This window comes from Suncus etruscus, chromosome 1, assembly GCF_024139225.1.
Source record: "Suncus etruscus isolate mSunEtr1 chromosome 1, mSunEtr1.pri.cur, whole genome shotgun sequence".
Lineage (NCBI taxonomy): Eukaryota > Metazoa > Chordata > Mammalia > Eulipotyphla > Soricidae > Suncus > Suncus etruscus.
Window position 1 is genome coordinate 133899356 of NC_064848.1, and position 17350 is coordinate 133916705.

A 17350-nucleotide genomic window follows, 5' to 3' on the forward strand; every position below is an offset into this window, starting at 1 on the left:
TGTATTTATGTGCATGTGTGTAGGTGTATAAGGCTTAGAGAATAGAATAACACTTAAAAAGTTGGATTTAGAGAAAACATACCAGCACTTAAGCTTAAATTTAATCTTAAGTTATATTTAAACTTTAAAATATACTATAATTGCCATGATGTCTACTCATTAAAAATATATTCTCCCATTCCTACACAACAAATGTGTTCCATATATTCAGTACAGCATTGTGATGTTAAATGATTATCATTGAGAACTGATGATTCAATTTTATCAATTACTCTTATTAATTAATTTTTATAAAATGGTGTTCAATTTCCCCTTAACAGATGTAGAATCAATGTAAATTACACAAATACATACAACTACATTACTTATCCTTAGAAAAAATAATGTATTACATGGCAGATAAGTAATATAATGTCCTGCAATCCAATCCCTAAGAGAAAAATACTGATAACATTTTCTTAATTTTGTGTGCTCACAGCTCCCTCTGGTGGGTGACACAAAACACACAAATGAGATCAACAAAAACCAAACCAAACCAAACCAAACCAAACCAAAAAACAGAACAGTGTTATACCACAGCTTTGTTCATTCACTAGGTTAATACTATGTACTTTGTCCTTCAAAAGTCACTATTCTTGGTGCATAGAGATTAGACTAAAAGGGAATTTGATAAGCAATATAAACAGAAAGAATATATTCAAAAAGTTAAAAGAATCTAAAATGTAAATCTTTAGAATTGCTTTAACTCATTATTTTAAAAATAATCAATGTCGGGGCCAGAGAGATAGCACAGCAGCTTTTGCCTTGCAAGCAGCTGACCCAGGATCTAAGGTGGTTGGTTTGAATCCCGGTGTCCCATATTGTGCCCTGTGCCTGCCAGGAGCTATTTCTGAGCATATACCCAGGAGTAACCCCTGAGCACCACTTGGTGTGGCCCCAAAACCAAAAAAAAAATCAATGTCAATAAATTATATATAAAAGCATCAAAATATATATTCCATGATCAATTTTCTGACAAGCTGGTTTATATATGTATGTGAATACATAAAGAACAAGAAAGTGTAGTTATCAATTTCCTGAACTGCTTTCATTTTTTTGTTTGTTTTTGGGCCACACCCAGTGACTCTCAGGGGTTACTCCTGGTTATGCACTTAGAAATCACTCCTGGCTTGGGGGGACCATATGGGACACCAGGGGATTGAACCATGGCCTGTTCTAGGTCAGCTGCATGCAAGGAAAACTCATCTTATCACTGCAACACTGCTCTGGCCCCTCCTGAACTGTTTTTAATATAATTTTCAAATTTGACTTCATGTGAGTTGAAAATGTGTTATTGCAAGAATATTTTTTTCCAAAGAAAAAGTGGCCAGAAAAACTTGTAATCAAAATTCAAATCTTAAATAATTGGAATTCACCTGCTTTTTCTTCCTATAAGCATGAAGCATAATTCAAAAGGTAACATGGTGACTATTTGTAATAATGAAAATCATTTCCTATAGTTTTTTTTTTTTATGAAAATAGCTCTGGAAAAAACAGTAAATACAAAGACAGGCCCCACCTACCCAACTCTGTAAACCCAGGCTTATTAGGAATAGTGTTTTTTCATTTGTTAAATGGAATGATAAAAAATATTTTCTCGATGAAATGGTATTAAATATATGAGGTGCTTAACACTGTTACTATTTTTATCATTATCAATAGTAGTATACTTTGAAAATAAAATATATTAAAAATGAGACAAATCCTTATAATACTATTAAATGTAATATCCTAACAATGTACATTTATTGAAAAATAAATATTCTTCAAAATCAATGATGGGTCTAGTTAACTATAAAATATAAATATAAACAAAAATAGTATATGAATTAGAAAGTAGTTTATAAGTATTCTTTATAAGTTTTTTATATATTAGAGTTTGACAAACTGACAAAGATTGTCACTAAGTCTACAAATAGTTATATCCTTTATCATAACTTTATGTAAAACAAAGTCTCTTTCAAAGTAAAAATTTTAACTTATTAATATGTACTAAGAAAAATTCTGGGCCAGACCCAGCACTGCTAAGAGTTTACTCCTGTCTCTGCACTACGGGGTTATACCTGGCAGAGTTCCCGGAGGAAAGAGGAACTGGGAATACCACAATCTAGGGTGCAGAGATTAACAGTGGTAGGCCACATACAAAGTAAGCTGCTTGCCTACTGTACTTTCAGGAACCTAAAAGTGTGTAGTTTTAAGATATGGAGGAAATATATAATTTTTAAAAGTTGTTTGAACCAGTATGTTCTATTTTCTAACAATCTAAAATAAAAATTTTATAAACCAAAAATGAAAACAAATTTTAAAATTAATTTCTACATTTTGAATATTACTATAAGTTGTTTCCCCATTTCCAAAAGTACAAAATTATAATACAAGTAGCATGAAATCACCTTGAGAGACTTTGCCACTTGAACATGATTATCATAGACTACAATGTCTACGGTAAGATTCTGCAGCTGTTGGATATGACTTAAGTCACCAAGAAGAACATTGTCTTGTATTAATACTCTCCAAGATGGGAAGGGTGTCTTCGTGCCATCCCAAACCTGCCAAAAAGAGGATACAGTACAATTTAATCTACTGTCAAACTGTTGAGATTTAATAGTTTCATATGCTGTTGGTTCAACAATAGAATTAATTGCATTCCCAAATCTATGCTAAACTTTAAATATGATGGCTAGTTTTTATGAAATGTGCAATAACTATGTTATATGGAGAAGGGAAAGAAAAATATGACATGAAGAAAAATCTAGAAAAAGTATAAACACTATAAAATTTTCTTTTGTTTCTATATACAATTGTGTGCTTTGTTTCTTTAAGAAATGGCAAATTCTGCTTTTCATTTCTTTTTTTTTTTTTTTTTTTTTTTTGTGGTTTTTGGGTCACACCCGGCAGTGCTCAGGGGTTATTCCTGGCTCCAGGCTCAGAAATTGCTCCTGGCAGGCACGGGGGACCATATGGGGCTCCGGGATTTGAACCGATGACCTCCTGCATGAAAGGCCTTACCTCCATGCTATCTCTCCGGCCCCCCTGCTTTTCATTTCTAAGCACTGTACCAAATAATTAAATGAAGCATCATGGTTTTATTTAAAAAAATTACTTTAAAAAAAGAAAAGAAAAGAGAGGAAAACAGGTTCAAGAAAGAACTTGATCTTATTTAGAATAGAAAGAGCTTTGATTCTTCTAAAGCACAATTTTCAGTGCTTTCACGTATGCACTCAAATTTATTAAACTCTCCCTCCCCCCTTTACTACTCTCTTGGGTTGTTTCAAACATGTGGTATTTTAAATAATTTAGTAATTTTCATTGATGACAGAATTAAAGGAAGATTACCATAATTACTATGAAGTAAAATTACTGAAGACCAGCACAAGGACACTTTCTGGCCTTCTCTGTGCCCCCCCCCAAAAACAGGATAAATTGCTCCTGAGAGAAAGTTTCCTTCCTGCCATATAAAGAGGCATCTTTTTCGCCTTAATGAAAAAGCTGAGGGTGCTAAAAATGTGACACACACAAGATTCATTACTTCTTCTAACCATTTTATTGTCAATTCTGTCTAAAAAGTGGATGCTTTGGTCACTTTTCCAAGTCCCATATAGCTAAGTGAGTCCCATAGGGTACTAGAGCAGTACAACATTAACTTGGCTTTCTTCTCTTTTAATAGTTTGAATCAAATTAATTATTAGACCAATCAAAAAACCTAAAGGTAGACAAAGGGGTAAGACACTTTCCCTTCAATTAAGAGATTTATCATGACTTTTGTCTTTATTTCTGCTTTCTTGAGACACCTAGTGATGCTCAGGGCTTCTGTCTGGCTCTAAACTCAGGAATCACTTCTGGTGGTGCTCAGGGGACGGTATATATACACATACCTATATATATATATATATATATATATAGGTATATATACACATACCTATATATATATATATATATATATATATATATATATATATATATAGGTATATACTAGGTATAACCTGGGTCAGTGACATTTAAGAAAACACTAACTCCTGTACCATCTCTCTGTCCCCAACTTTTACTCCACTTTGTTATGATTCCAAAAGTCTTAAAAAGTATGATATTTGTTTACAAAGATGCTATGAATATAAATAAAATTATGAGTGCTGAAGAAAAAAAGATAAGTTCAATTGCTACTTAAGCTACCCTGAGAATTACAAAAAGGATGGGAACATGAACACAGAATGAATAATGTCCTACTTCATCCTTTAGACATGAGCAAGCCTGCATGTACTGGGTACAGCGATAAGCTTTCAAGCAATAAATTAAGCTATGCAAGGGTTATAAAAGGGAATGACAAAAGATGTTAATAGGAGTTGTAAATGTCTCTGCAATGGAAATGTCAGAAGTTTGGCTGGTCAAGAATAACTATGCCATATGAAAACACTCCACTTCTATAAGGAAGGTGTTTGCCAATGTCAGATTATAAAGGAAGCAATGGATCATGCTGATGACAGTGCTGATTCATATAAACAATTATGAGTATGTGTCACCAGGCTCTCTAAATTATGCAAAGCACCAAGACAATCCCTTTGGGAGCCATAATAATATTATATGTGACAAAAAGTTTCCCTACTTGGTATTTGTTATTTCATTTAGAGCAAACTGTTTTTTTGTGACTCCAAGACAACTTTCTAGCTAATGTATGAGTCTCTAGGGGAAAGTTTCCCAGGGCAGACTGTTGCTATAATTACTTTCCTGCTTCAGTTTTAACTGCTTAAAAGTTAATTAACAAAAAGTAACATTTGAAATTTCATAACAAAGCTTAATCTGAGACATTTGTATATTATATGAATAGGACTAAATGATTTTCCAGACAGGTAATAATTAATATTTAATAATCTTTCTTTGCCAATTAAAATATTATTTATTCCTATGTATTAGATTGTTATATAAAAGATTGTTTCCAAGGTTCCTAGTGTTTCTTAGTTATCAATCTACTAAAGTTTTAATATTCTCTTGTAAAGAAAGTCCCATTTAGTAATCTGCCTCATATTTTCTTGTTTTAGCTCTGACCACTTAACTTCTCTAAACATTCAGAATTATAGTCAATTAAAAATATGTTTGGCCAAAGACAGTGCAAAGGGCTACAGTACGCATTTCGCTTACAGGCGCCAAAGTATAATCCCTGGCACCACAAGGTTTCTTGTAATCCCTTCTAGCTTGACCATGACCCAAGCTCTGAGCCAGGAGCAGTAAATACATTTCAACACTATTTTTTTTTTACTTTTTTTACTTTATGACAAGAAACTATTCATCCATTTAAAGGGTGATAACAAAATGCTTCATAACCAGAGATATACCTTCACTCTCTGTTTCTTTTTCACATTTTTCCTCAATAAATATCCAAGCCAAAGTCAATGACAATAGAATCAAGAGACCTAAACTTTAACAATCTAAACTTACATTTCATTAAAGGAAATGACAGGAGGATGGCTATAATTCTGTTAATTTTTTTTTATAAATAATCTGCACTTTGTTAACATTTAATACTCAATATGTTGTGAAGAAGACGACAATATATTTCCTGAAATGAAACCATTTCAAAATTCTGAAAATAAACTGTTGGGTTATATTATTATTTTAATTCAATGGGACTATTTGACTATTTGATAGTATTTGTGTGTGTATGTGTGTGTGTGTGTGTGTGTGTGTGTGTGTGTGTGTGTGTGTGTGTGTGTGTGATTTTTGGGCCACACCAGGTGACCCTCAGGGGTTACTCCTGGCCTATGCACTCAGAAATCACTCCTAGCTTGGGGAACATATGGGACACTGGAAATGGAACTGAGGTCCATCCTGGATTAGCCGTGTGAAAGGAAAATGCCCTACCTCTGCATTATCACTCTGAACCCACATAGTATTTAAATTATGTTTTCATATTTGTGAATAAAACTGGGATGTATATCCTATTTTGGGGAGATAATTATTTGCTTTGTTCTAATTCAACTTGAGGCACCTCAACTCAGAGCTATTTTTGTATGCTTAATTTATTAATTTAAAAATACAAATAAGATTTAAACATACAAAAAGAACAAAAAGGGAGGGATGTATCTCAGTAACAGAGCACTTGTCTAGTATAGTTGATATCCTGCATTCAATCCCTGGTATATCTTAAGTTTTGACTTTCATGCTTGCCAGCATAAAAGCTGAATATAGAAATAGGAGAGATAGTACAGCAAGTAGGGCACTTGCGCAGTCCACTTGGCTCAGTCACCAGCACCACATACAGTCTCACTAGTAGTGAATCCTGAACACAAAGCCAAAAGTAATTCCTGAACACAATAAGAGTAGCTCAAGACAAGCAAAAGTTCCTAGAACACTTTCCGATACTAAATTCCCCATAAGTAAATCTGTCTATCATTCCTAATTCAAAAGATATTTTTTAATTTTTAAAAATCACAATAACCAGGCTTCTTGAATTTATCAATTGTAACTTAAAAAAAAAATAAAACTTTCTGCTATATAAAACAAATCCTACAAACTATGTTGTTGAAAAATAAGGGCTTTCAAGAATAGCTAGGTTTTGTTTATAAAACTGAATATCACTGACTTCCTTATAAGAAGAGGATAACCTAGGCTACAAGACACAAAGGACAGAAAGCCATTTGAAAATGGTAAGAACACTAGGGGCTGGAGAGACAGTATAGCAGTGAAGGTTCTTGACTTGCATACAGCCAACCAAATTTATTGTTGGCATCCATATGGTCCCTTGAACATACCAAGAATGATTTCTGAGTGGAAAATCAGGAGCAACTACCTGAGCACCGCAAGATGTGGCCAGACAAACAAACAAACAAACAAAAACAAGAAAGCGGTGAAAATAAACATGGTCTGGCCTGGTGTTCCAGGCTTGGCAAAGAAATATCAAAAACTAGCACAAATTAAAGAGACTAGGAAGACTAAGAGAGCTTGATCACTCCTTGATTTTGAACTTAGGGCCTCCACATCTGTGTGAAAATGCACTTTTTTATTATTTGAAGCTATCCCGTTTGACAAATTTGTTACCAGTATTTCTAGAAAACTAATACAAGATCCTTCAGGGTAAGATATGAAATATATGAAGAGTAAGTTTAGAAAACAACTAAACAGTAGTGTACATACTATTAGATGTAAACAAATATATTGTGCTTTTAATGTAAATACTCAGCATGTCTACTGAATTATTAAAATAATTGTACACAGGGGCTTGAGCGATCACACAGCGTTAAAGCATTTGCCTTCTATGCAGCCAAGCTGGAACAGACCCAGGTTCAATTTCAGGCATCCACATGGTCCGCCAACTCTGCCAGGAGCAATTTCTGAGCACAGTGTCAGGAGTAACCCAAGTGCCACCAGGTGTGGCCCCAAAACAAAAACAAACAAACAAACAAAAACCCAACAAAACTGTACACAGCTTTTAATAAGTCTACAATAAATGGACATAAATAAATGGACCAGTCTCCAAAATGGCAAATATCATATCCAGGTTGAGGTATATTCTTTATTCCTGGATAAAGTGACCTCACTAAAAGTTATATCTGGTTTCTTTTGTTTCTAAGAATTTACTTCTGGTGTAATAAAAAAATAAAATAAAATAAGATCACTCAAAATTTGGCCCCTAGATATAGTGAATAAAATTGCTACATATCCTTTTCAATATAGGTATGTATTATATGTATCCTTCATACATACCCTTTATATATTTTTCAGTGTATATAATACATGTTTATAATTAAAGCTTATATACAATTATAAGTACTACTATGAAATGGATAAATAAACCACTAAGTAGCATATCATGAGCATCTATTTCAGTGTGTATAATTATGATAATTTTATAGTTATAGTGCTCTACAATCATAAATACTTTACATAATTTGCTTCTGATACTAATTTTTCCTAAATATGTTACTATGAGATACATTTTAATATTCTTTTTTTTTTTTTGGTTTTTGGGCCACACCCGTTTGATGCTCAGGGGTTACTCCTGGCTATGTGCTCAGAAATCGCCCCTGTCTTGGGGGGACCATATGGGACGCCGGGGGATCGAACCGCGGTCCGTTCCTTGGCTAACGCTTGTAAGGCAGACACCTTACCTCTAGCGCCACCTTCCCGGCCCCTAATATTCTTTATAGTAAATTTATTTTTCCCATATTTAAATTACTTAAATAAATTTATGAAACTAGAATAGCTTAATCAAGGAGAAATTGCTCTAAAAATTCTTACTAATGTAATTTCTTACATTTGCTTATGAATGTTGCATTGTTAGATAACATCTACCATAATTCTCCTCTCAGGTGTTGGAATAGGTATAGAAAATGGGATGCAGAGACACATTTTTATTGACTTACAGAGAAACTCTAGATTTAGCCAGGTCAGCAAAAATGGTGGCACATTTTTATCCCAGAATTTTCTAGAACATAGTAGTCAAAAGAGTTCACTTAAACCTAAATACCTTTAGAAGAAATGAAGCTCCATCCACTTCGGCTTTGCCCAGGAGTTGACAAGTTAGGTCAAAATACTGCATTGGCTGAACATCACATAATTTTACAAATGCCAAAGAAGGTGAAATATTAATAGATGCCCAAACACGTAATGCTTCCACCATTTTGTGGTCCTCAGTAGTGAAGTTAAAATACTTGCTTGAAGTGCGGGGTCTGACAGGAGCACCCAAAGTCCCCTCGAAAGTCAAAGATGCAAAGCCAGCACTGGTTATAGCTTGAGTCTCATTTTTATATACTTGGACCTAAGGAAATGGGCAGAAAATAAAATAAAATAAAATCAAGAAAATAGACAGCAAATGCAAAACCTAGTTCTGAAAAAAAAAAAGAGAGACCATAAAATCTTGTTAGTAGAATAATAAGGACACAATGTTCTTTTTTTTTTTTTTAAGATTTGCTTGTAGGTCACACAAAGTGGTGCTCAGGACATACTCCTAGCTCAGGGCTCACTCTTGGTGGGCTCAGAAGACCAGATGGGTGGGATTCTAGGGACTGACCTCCAGATTGGTTCTATACAAGGCAAAACTACCCACTCCAGTCCTAACTTTACATAAAATGTATTACTAATTTTTAAAGATCTAAATGATAGATTCCTTAATTCTCTAAAACTTGGATTTTACAGTTCTTGTAAACTAAGGTATACGTACAAAAGGTAAAATGTTAAGATACTTATGAATGCTCTAAGAAAAATTAGAACACTTAAAACATATGACTTAGAAGAATACAATGTAGCTGAGGCAAAATAATATATGCTATCATAAGAACTTTGGCTTTCAGAATTAGATAATGTGCATTTAAATTGGTCATTTCATTATAATCAAAAGGCAGCCAAGGTCTCCCACCTTAAGAAGCAATATTCTCACTTTTTAAATCTCATATAATAAACCAAGTGTTATTCACAAACTTGTTTCACTTCATTTGAGCTTACTGTTTATTGGGAATTCCTATTCTGCAGTTCTACTTTCAAATTATTTGTGTCTTCATTTCTTAAAAGTAGCATATTTGGGTCACAACTTCTATGGTCTATTTTTCTCATTGCTATCGAGTGTTTATCTGTGAAGCTCTATTCAAATCTACTGTCTTGTTTAATACCCGTGTATTTTTACTTTTAAAAATATTTATTGTTTTGTCATTATTTTTAACTTAACAGCATTCCACTTATTTTTGTTTAGCTTTAAATTAATCATCAATATCTGAGTCTATTTGGACTCAATGGCATACAAAGAAAAAATATTCACATTTCCCTCTTTTCCATATTATTTTTATAAAATATGCACAAAGTATGATAATCTAAGGCATTAAACTTTCAGTGCTCTAATTTTATTGAATTATACCATTTCAGTAATGTAATTCAGCTACATGCAAAGTTAAGTACTAAGGCCTTTTATTTTATTTTATTTTATTTTTTTGTTTTTGGGTCACACCCAGTGACGCTCAGGGGTTACTCCTGGCTATGGCTCAAAATTCGCTCCTGGCTCGGGGGACCATCTGGGGAGCCAGAGGATCAAACCGTGCTCTGTCCTAAATCAGCCATGTGCAAGACAAATGCCTTACTGCTGTGCCACGGTCCCAGACCTTTTATATATATATATATAACTTACATTCATCCAAGTCTGCATGAAAAACTTTTAAACTTTTAAAACAATCTTATATATATAAGATAGAATCAATTGTTTTGGATCTAAACATGGAATATTTTTCTGTAAAAGGGGAGTAGTCTATTAAAATGAAGACATTTTCTTTTCCTTTTTTTTTTTTTCTTCAGTTTTTGGGCCACACCTAGAGACACTAAGGCAGGGGTCTCAAATTCAATTTACCTGGGGGCCGCAGGAGGCAAAGTCGGGGTGATCCTTGAGTGCAAAGTCAATAGTAAGCCTGGAACATTGGGGGGTATGACCCAAACAACTAAAACAAAACAAAACAAAACAAAGATTCCTGTAGGGCAGGGCCACAAAATGTTGTACAGACTCCTGCAGACTCCTGCACTAACGGGTTACACATGACTCTGTATTCAGAAATCACTCCTGGCAGTCTCAGGGAACCATATGGGATACAGGGAAATCGAGCCTAGGTCTGTCCCAGTTTAACCACGTGCAAGGCAAATGCCCTACTGCTGTGCTATTGCTTTGACCCATGAAGACATTTTCAGTAATAAATTATCATGAAGTTTGATATTACTTAAATTTCCTCTTATCTCTTTATATACATATGTCATAGTCTAATAAAACAATCTATGTAATCAGTGCTTAATAATTTCAGCAAAAAGCATAAAGCTCACTTAAATCAAATATAAGTTTAAGAGTATGATTTATACCTTTAGCCTGTGAAAGCGAACAATGTCTCCATTTTTATAAACTACTGGAAGGGCTTCATATTTTCGACTAAAAAGCAGGCAAGTTAACTTGACATTTGTCTGGTCCACAATTGTTATAACTGAGCAATAATCTGTAAAACAAAAATCCTTTAATTGACTTTTAGTACTGACCAAAATGAAAAAACAAATGTTGAGTTGAAAACATTGTGTAAGTTTTCTTCCTTCATCAAACTTAGTTTCTAAAAACAGGTTCATAAGAGATATTTTCTTTGACTCTCAAAGAGCAATGCTAATTTTTTAATAGGTCTGTTCTACAGCATTTATATAAAGTTTGGTAAAATTAAATAAATAAAATCTTAACAGAAACTGGAAGATAAGTGTTACTTAGTTCAAAGTTTAGAATCATGAAGCAGAGAAGCTTTGCCAAGTAAAATATAATTTAAAAGTAAGCATAATTAAAACCAGAGTGCAAATGAAAGACTAAAAGTTACTTGGAGCAAATGTGATAAAGAGCAATATACAGCATAGAGTTAATAGAAAATAGGCTATCCTTTTATTTTCCCTAAGTAGACATTTTAGTCCCTCCTCCCAAGCTATCAATATTTATTGATTAGTCACCTTTCTGCCCCATGCCTAATTCAGTGTTGGTCAGAGAGGTGCAAAATCAATATCAATGAAGTTCTATAGAAAAGGCAGTGATCTGTGATCTGGAAATCTGAGTTTCAGGTTCAGCACAACTATTAAATTTAATTTATCCATGCTGACAGCTTCCAGCATGCGGAGCCTATGTTTCTGATTTCTGAAAAATTGTTTCATTGTTCTTTTTGCCCTAAGAAAATGCCAGCATCCCCCCAAAATAAGCTGGCTGACTGAAAAGACTCCTGGGAATCATGCAGGATCAGTAACTGCGGATATTTATAGGATAAATCACTAGTGCATTTGTACAGAGACTCATCTTTTTTCAAACAAAAATAAGACATAATGTCAATAGCTTTCTAAACTCTAAGTTAGAAGCCATGGTTTACATACACATTTGGCAAAACCTCAGCTATATGCATGTGCTCCCTCAAATCCCCAATAGGCTACACAGTTCTCCTTTCTCTTTACTTTTTCATTGTGAAAAAGCATCATAAAAGGTGTGTAGGGATAGATATGTGTGCATGTGTATGTAAATGGTGACATAAATCTCATTCATGTGTTTCATCTGAGTGATCCCTTGTGTTTTTTGAGTATACTGTGTACTCCATTTCTACAACATCAAATACTAAGTCCCTGTTCCTTAGATTTCATTTTCTTTAAGTAAGTGCTGCATTGAAAGTTAGAATGTGAAAAAAAAAGTTAGAATGTGTTTTTACTACAAACATACATAGTAATGTATTTTATTTATATACACTATTTACAGTTTTTAGCAGTGATGTGGGTATAGGGAATATTATGCAAAAGTAGACCACTGATACTAATTATAGACAAACAATCAGGAATGCAGAGTTAAAACAAACCCATCCAGAATTTTAATCTCTTCAGTAATTTCCTCTATTACTGGACAATGTTGATATTTGTTCTGGTGTATTTTGACAGCAGTAAGTTCTACTTATTATTGGTTCTTCCCCCTTACCAGTTCAATGTTATAGATAAATGAGGATGTTGGAAGAGGATATAAATTCAAATATGTATAATAAATTGCTTGAAAAGAAAATTTTAGTAAACTAAATACCCACACTTGGAGACATAAATTGAGAACTTCAGTTAACATCACCATATACAGTATTCAAGTGGATCCACAGTCAATTAATTAAAAAATATATTAAGAATTAAAGTTAACCTGATTGTTTCACAAAAACCTTTTAGAGGTGATAATGTAAAAATATGCATCGTGAATTTCAAGAGCAGGATACAGTTTGCAAAATTTCCCACTTTTTAAAAGATATTTCACAGGACTGCTGTTTCTCCCACTTTGCTAAAGGCTTCTTTGGATCAGATATGGAAATTATTTTAAAAGACTACACTAAAAATGTTGGGTGTCTTAATTCCTTACTGTTAAAGATCAAAGATTTCATTATTTAGGGCATTTACTTTAGTAATTCTTGCCTCGTATTAGTTGGAAATATACTGCTTGACTTCCTGTCTTTCATTTTTCTTTGTGGATAAAGGTACAGAAAAAAAGAGGTCTGAGCAACAGTACAGTGAGTATGGTGTTTGCCTTGCACACAGTAGACTTCAGTTCAATCCCTGGTATCCCATATAGAATCCCACTCCTTCCAGGAATTATCCTTGAGCACAGAGTCAGTGTAAAACCAAAGACTGTTAGGTATAGGCCCCGCCCCACCAAAAAGAGTACAAAAGAATCAAGAATGTTGTAACTACATATAAGAATATAATCAGAGTCCTCAATAAAAAATTTTAAACTATGTAACATTTATACATGCATCATTTTTTAGTTTAATATGTGTGCTTTGTAAGAGAAAACATGAGTCCATAGACAAGATAACAGTATCATTAAAAATTTTCTAATTGTTTGTCTCAAGTACAATACAGACACATCAGTATAAATAAAAAAACTAAGTAACTTTATGTTTCTTTCAGTAGGTATTTGAATCATGACATACAGTTTTATACCAGGTTATCATTTTAACAAATAGTGACTTGGCAAACTGCTAAAATTAATTAGACTGGTTCTAGGGAGTGAATCCTACCAAGAAAAAAAAATACATGAGTTACTTTTTAATAATGGCTTTATTCAATATTAAATCTATTCATTTTCCCCAAGTTTCATTTTTCATTCATTCTAAACTGAAGATAAAATGAACTTGTGAAATTAGAGACATTAAGAACTTCATATTTTAATAATGAAGTTAAAAGTCTTTAAAAAGTAGTCTACTATTATATACCCTTCTTGTTTAACATTGACAAGGAAGATGAGAGCTGAAAAACACACAAATCAGTATATTTATTTAAACCTAAAAAGAACATAATCCTTAAATCAGATGATATTAAAACTGCTCATGAAATACTGATTTTAACTGCAATGCTATGATAAAACTTCATATTTAAACTGTTGACGAAGTGACTAGTTAAGACTAAGGTAATACTTTATATATCAATATAAATCTATAAAAGACAACAAGCAACATATCAGGTCTAATTATAATCTTGTATGATACACCCAATTTTCTCAGTATGGTTAAGTATAAGCTGCCTTGGAACCTAACACAAGATAAAGTTACTATTCCATCTAAGTAAGATCTTTAATCAAATTCATGAATGGCATATAAAATCCTTCCATTGAAGTGTTTCACCTTTTCTCATCTTTTATTAGACTGGTTTTAAACTATTTAATATTTCAGCAACACCTTTCAATTTATATTTAATAAGATAGCAATACTAACTGAATAGAAATACTCAGTAGTGGGCCAGAGAGACAGCACAGTGGTAGGGCGTTTGCTTTGCAAGCAGCTGCCCCAGGACCAAAGGTGGTTCAAATCCCGGCATCCCATATGGTCCCCAGTGCCTACCAGGAGCGATTTCTGAGCAGAGAGACAGGAGTAACCCCTGAGTGCCGCTGGGTGTGGGCCAAAAAACAAACAAATGAAAAAGAAATAGTAGTAGCTTAATACTGAAATACTCAAGTAAGCCATAAAAGCAAATTACTGAATCAAACCAATAGTATAAACACAATCTTGTTTTAGAAAACAAAGTATTACATATCACAAGTAACTAAAGTTCCTGTTATATTGGTATAAGGTTACACAATTTCTCCTTATTTTTATTATATTGCAAAAAATCATGTTAAAGGTAAGACAGAAATATCATAAATATGTACACACACACACACATATAAATTGGTAGGTATCCTATGAGCATGAAAAATTGTAACTGAGTTGTATCTATAGTTTTACTAAATTCTGATCAGGCATAGTCATAGACAGGATGTTCAAATGTATAAAATTATACTTAAGAGATAACATGCTGGAGCCGAAGCAATAGCGCAGTGGTAGGGCATTTGCCTTACACACAGCTGACCCAGAACAAACCTGGGTTTGATCCCTGGCATCCTATATGGTTCCCCAAGCCAGGAGTGAATTCTGAGCACATAGCCAGGAGTATCCCGAGCGTCACTGGGTGTGGCCCAAACACTCCTCCCCCAAAAGATAACACATGTTGTATTATATATATAACACAAAAGAAAGATATAAAGAGAAAGCAAAGTATTGGCTCCCTAAGACTGAGAATGGGAATAAGGGAAAACTTCAAACAGTATGGGAATCTTCTGACATGATACTGCTAATTCATGCCTCTCCTTCCCATAAAATATAAAATTCTACCCTCTGACAAATAAGCAGTAATTCAACTAAATGCCAACATATGGCATTTTGTGGTACTGTATTGTCTGCTAGTTTTTCTGTCAAAAGTTACATATATTTAGGGGCGAGAGATATAGTGCAGCGGTAGGGCATTTGTCTATGCGACTGACCCAAGACGAACCTCGGGTCGATCCCCAGCGTCCCATATAGTCCCTCCCAAGCCAGGAGCGATTTCTGAAGTAATCCCTGAGTATTACCGGGTGTGGGCCAACAAGCAAAAAAAAAAAAAAAAAAAAAAAAATGACATATATTTAAAAAACTATCACTTTACAAAAGGAAATTGTTACACATATTCAATCATTCAGTTCTAAAATTTGATAAAAGCCCTAACCATGAAAAAGATCAGAGGCTATAAGCTTATCATTATAAATTATTATAGCAGTAGAGTAATTAACAAATTGCTTTTAGCTATTTTCATACTACAAAGCAACTACTTTTGTGACAGAAATTAAATGGACTATAAAAAGCTTAGAATATTAACTCTCAGGGCCAGAGAGATAGCACAGTGGCGTTTGCCTTTCAAGCAGCTGATTCAGGACCTAAGGTGGTTGGTTCGAATCCCGGCGTCCCATATGGTCCCCGGTGCCTGCCAGGAGACATTTCTGAGCAGATAGCCAGGAGGAGTAACCGCAGAGCATTGCCCTGCCAGGAGACATTTCTGAGCAGATAGCCAGGAGGAGTAACCGCTGAGCATTGCCCGGTGGCCCAGAAAAAAAAAACAATTAACTCTCTGGTTGGTTGTTTAAGAATGAATATCCAGGGGCTGGGAAGGTGGCGCTAGAGGTAAGGTGTCTGCCTTGCAAGCGCTAGCATAGGACGAACCGCGGTTCGATCACCCGGCATCCCATATGGTCCCCCAAAGCCAGAGGCGATTTCTGAGCGCATAGCCAGGAGTAACCCCTGAGCATCAAATGGGTGTGGCCCAAAAACAAAAACAAAAAATTATTAAAAAAAAAAAAGAATGAACATCCAACAACTGACCATATCAACCAGGGACATACAAGAAAGCTATTGTAAAAAAATAATAGTACAACACTAGTGTAATGTAATATGTTATATATAATAATATAATATTATAATAATCTGAAGGAGGAAAACAAATAAGGAATCATATAACACCCTGTCAACAATGCTTATCAGTTTTCAAATAAATCCATTATGAACATATAGAGAATTGAAATCAGTATAGGAGGAAATAATACTATTTAAAATAATTCAACAAATACATTTAAAGAAAAATATTTATAGAAATTTAAAAAAAATTTCAAAATAACAACTTTTTTCGTAGATATATATCTTAGAGAAAAAATAGCATATGTCTACACAGAAATATACAGATAGCAGTAGTTGAAGTTCTGGGGGACTCTAGTAGTAATGATGGAAAGAAGTTAAACATCAGATTTGGAAGAGAGAAACCTGCACATGACAGAGAGAAAAATCCCTACATATACCTAAAATGTTTGGTTTTTATTTTTTATATTGCCTTATCAAATATTTATAACACTAAAGAACTTCAAAAGTATAGTTTTATACCTCAGTATAATCTATCCATTAATCCACATGGCAGTATAAATTGGTCAGAAATAAAAAAAAACATACAAATACATTCTACAGTACAGATGATCTTGGTAGACTAAATGAAAGTAAAACCACAAAGGAGAGACATTGTATAATTTTAGTTATATAATTGATGATGAAAATGGAATCTATAAATAGAAAGTAGATTAGTGGATGCCTAGGGTTGAGAAACTTTGGTAGGGTATAATAACTTGCTATAATTAAGAGGTATAGGCTTTTTTCCTCTGAGAACATAAAAATGTTCTATAATTGATTCTACTGAAAGAAGCACAACCCACACATATATAGTAAAAGTTGTTCTACAGAATACCTTAAATGGGCAAATTATGTGTTAATTACTTTTAAATAAAGGTAAAAAATCAGTTCTGAGTTAAACAGCTCCTTAAAAGCACTAAATCTAAGTATTGGAGTTTAAGTCACATGCAATTACTAACTTTTAGAGGCTAATAATCTTTTTATATATATTGAGTTACTTCTTTCCACTAAAAATATTCCAATATATTCATATCCACAACCAAAATATTCTTAACTTTGAAAAAATTTCTACAATTGCT

At 33.6% G+C, this 17350-nt stretch overlaps 1 protein-coding gene across 1 annotated transcript in view; it reads right to left on the bottom strand.

The window, feature by feature from the left end:
* POT1 (protection of telomeres 1) overlaps window positions 1–17350 on the bottom strand; it is a 75109-nt gene that overhangs the window by 26107 nt on the left and 31652 nt on the right. Inside the window, exons 8-10 of the mRNA XM_049771061.1 lie at window positions 10858–10988; window positions 8498–8788; window positions 2433–2588 (exon numbers count right to left, since the gene is read on the bottom strand). Of these exons, the coding sequence (XP_049627018.1) occupies window positions 2433–2588; window positions 8498–8788; window positions 10858–10988 (578 nt within the window). The remainder of the gene's footprint in view (window positions 1–2432; window positions 2589–8497; window positions 8789–10857; window positions 10989–17350) is intronic.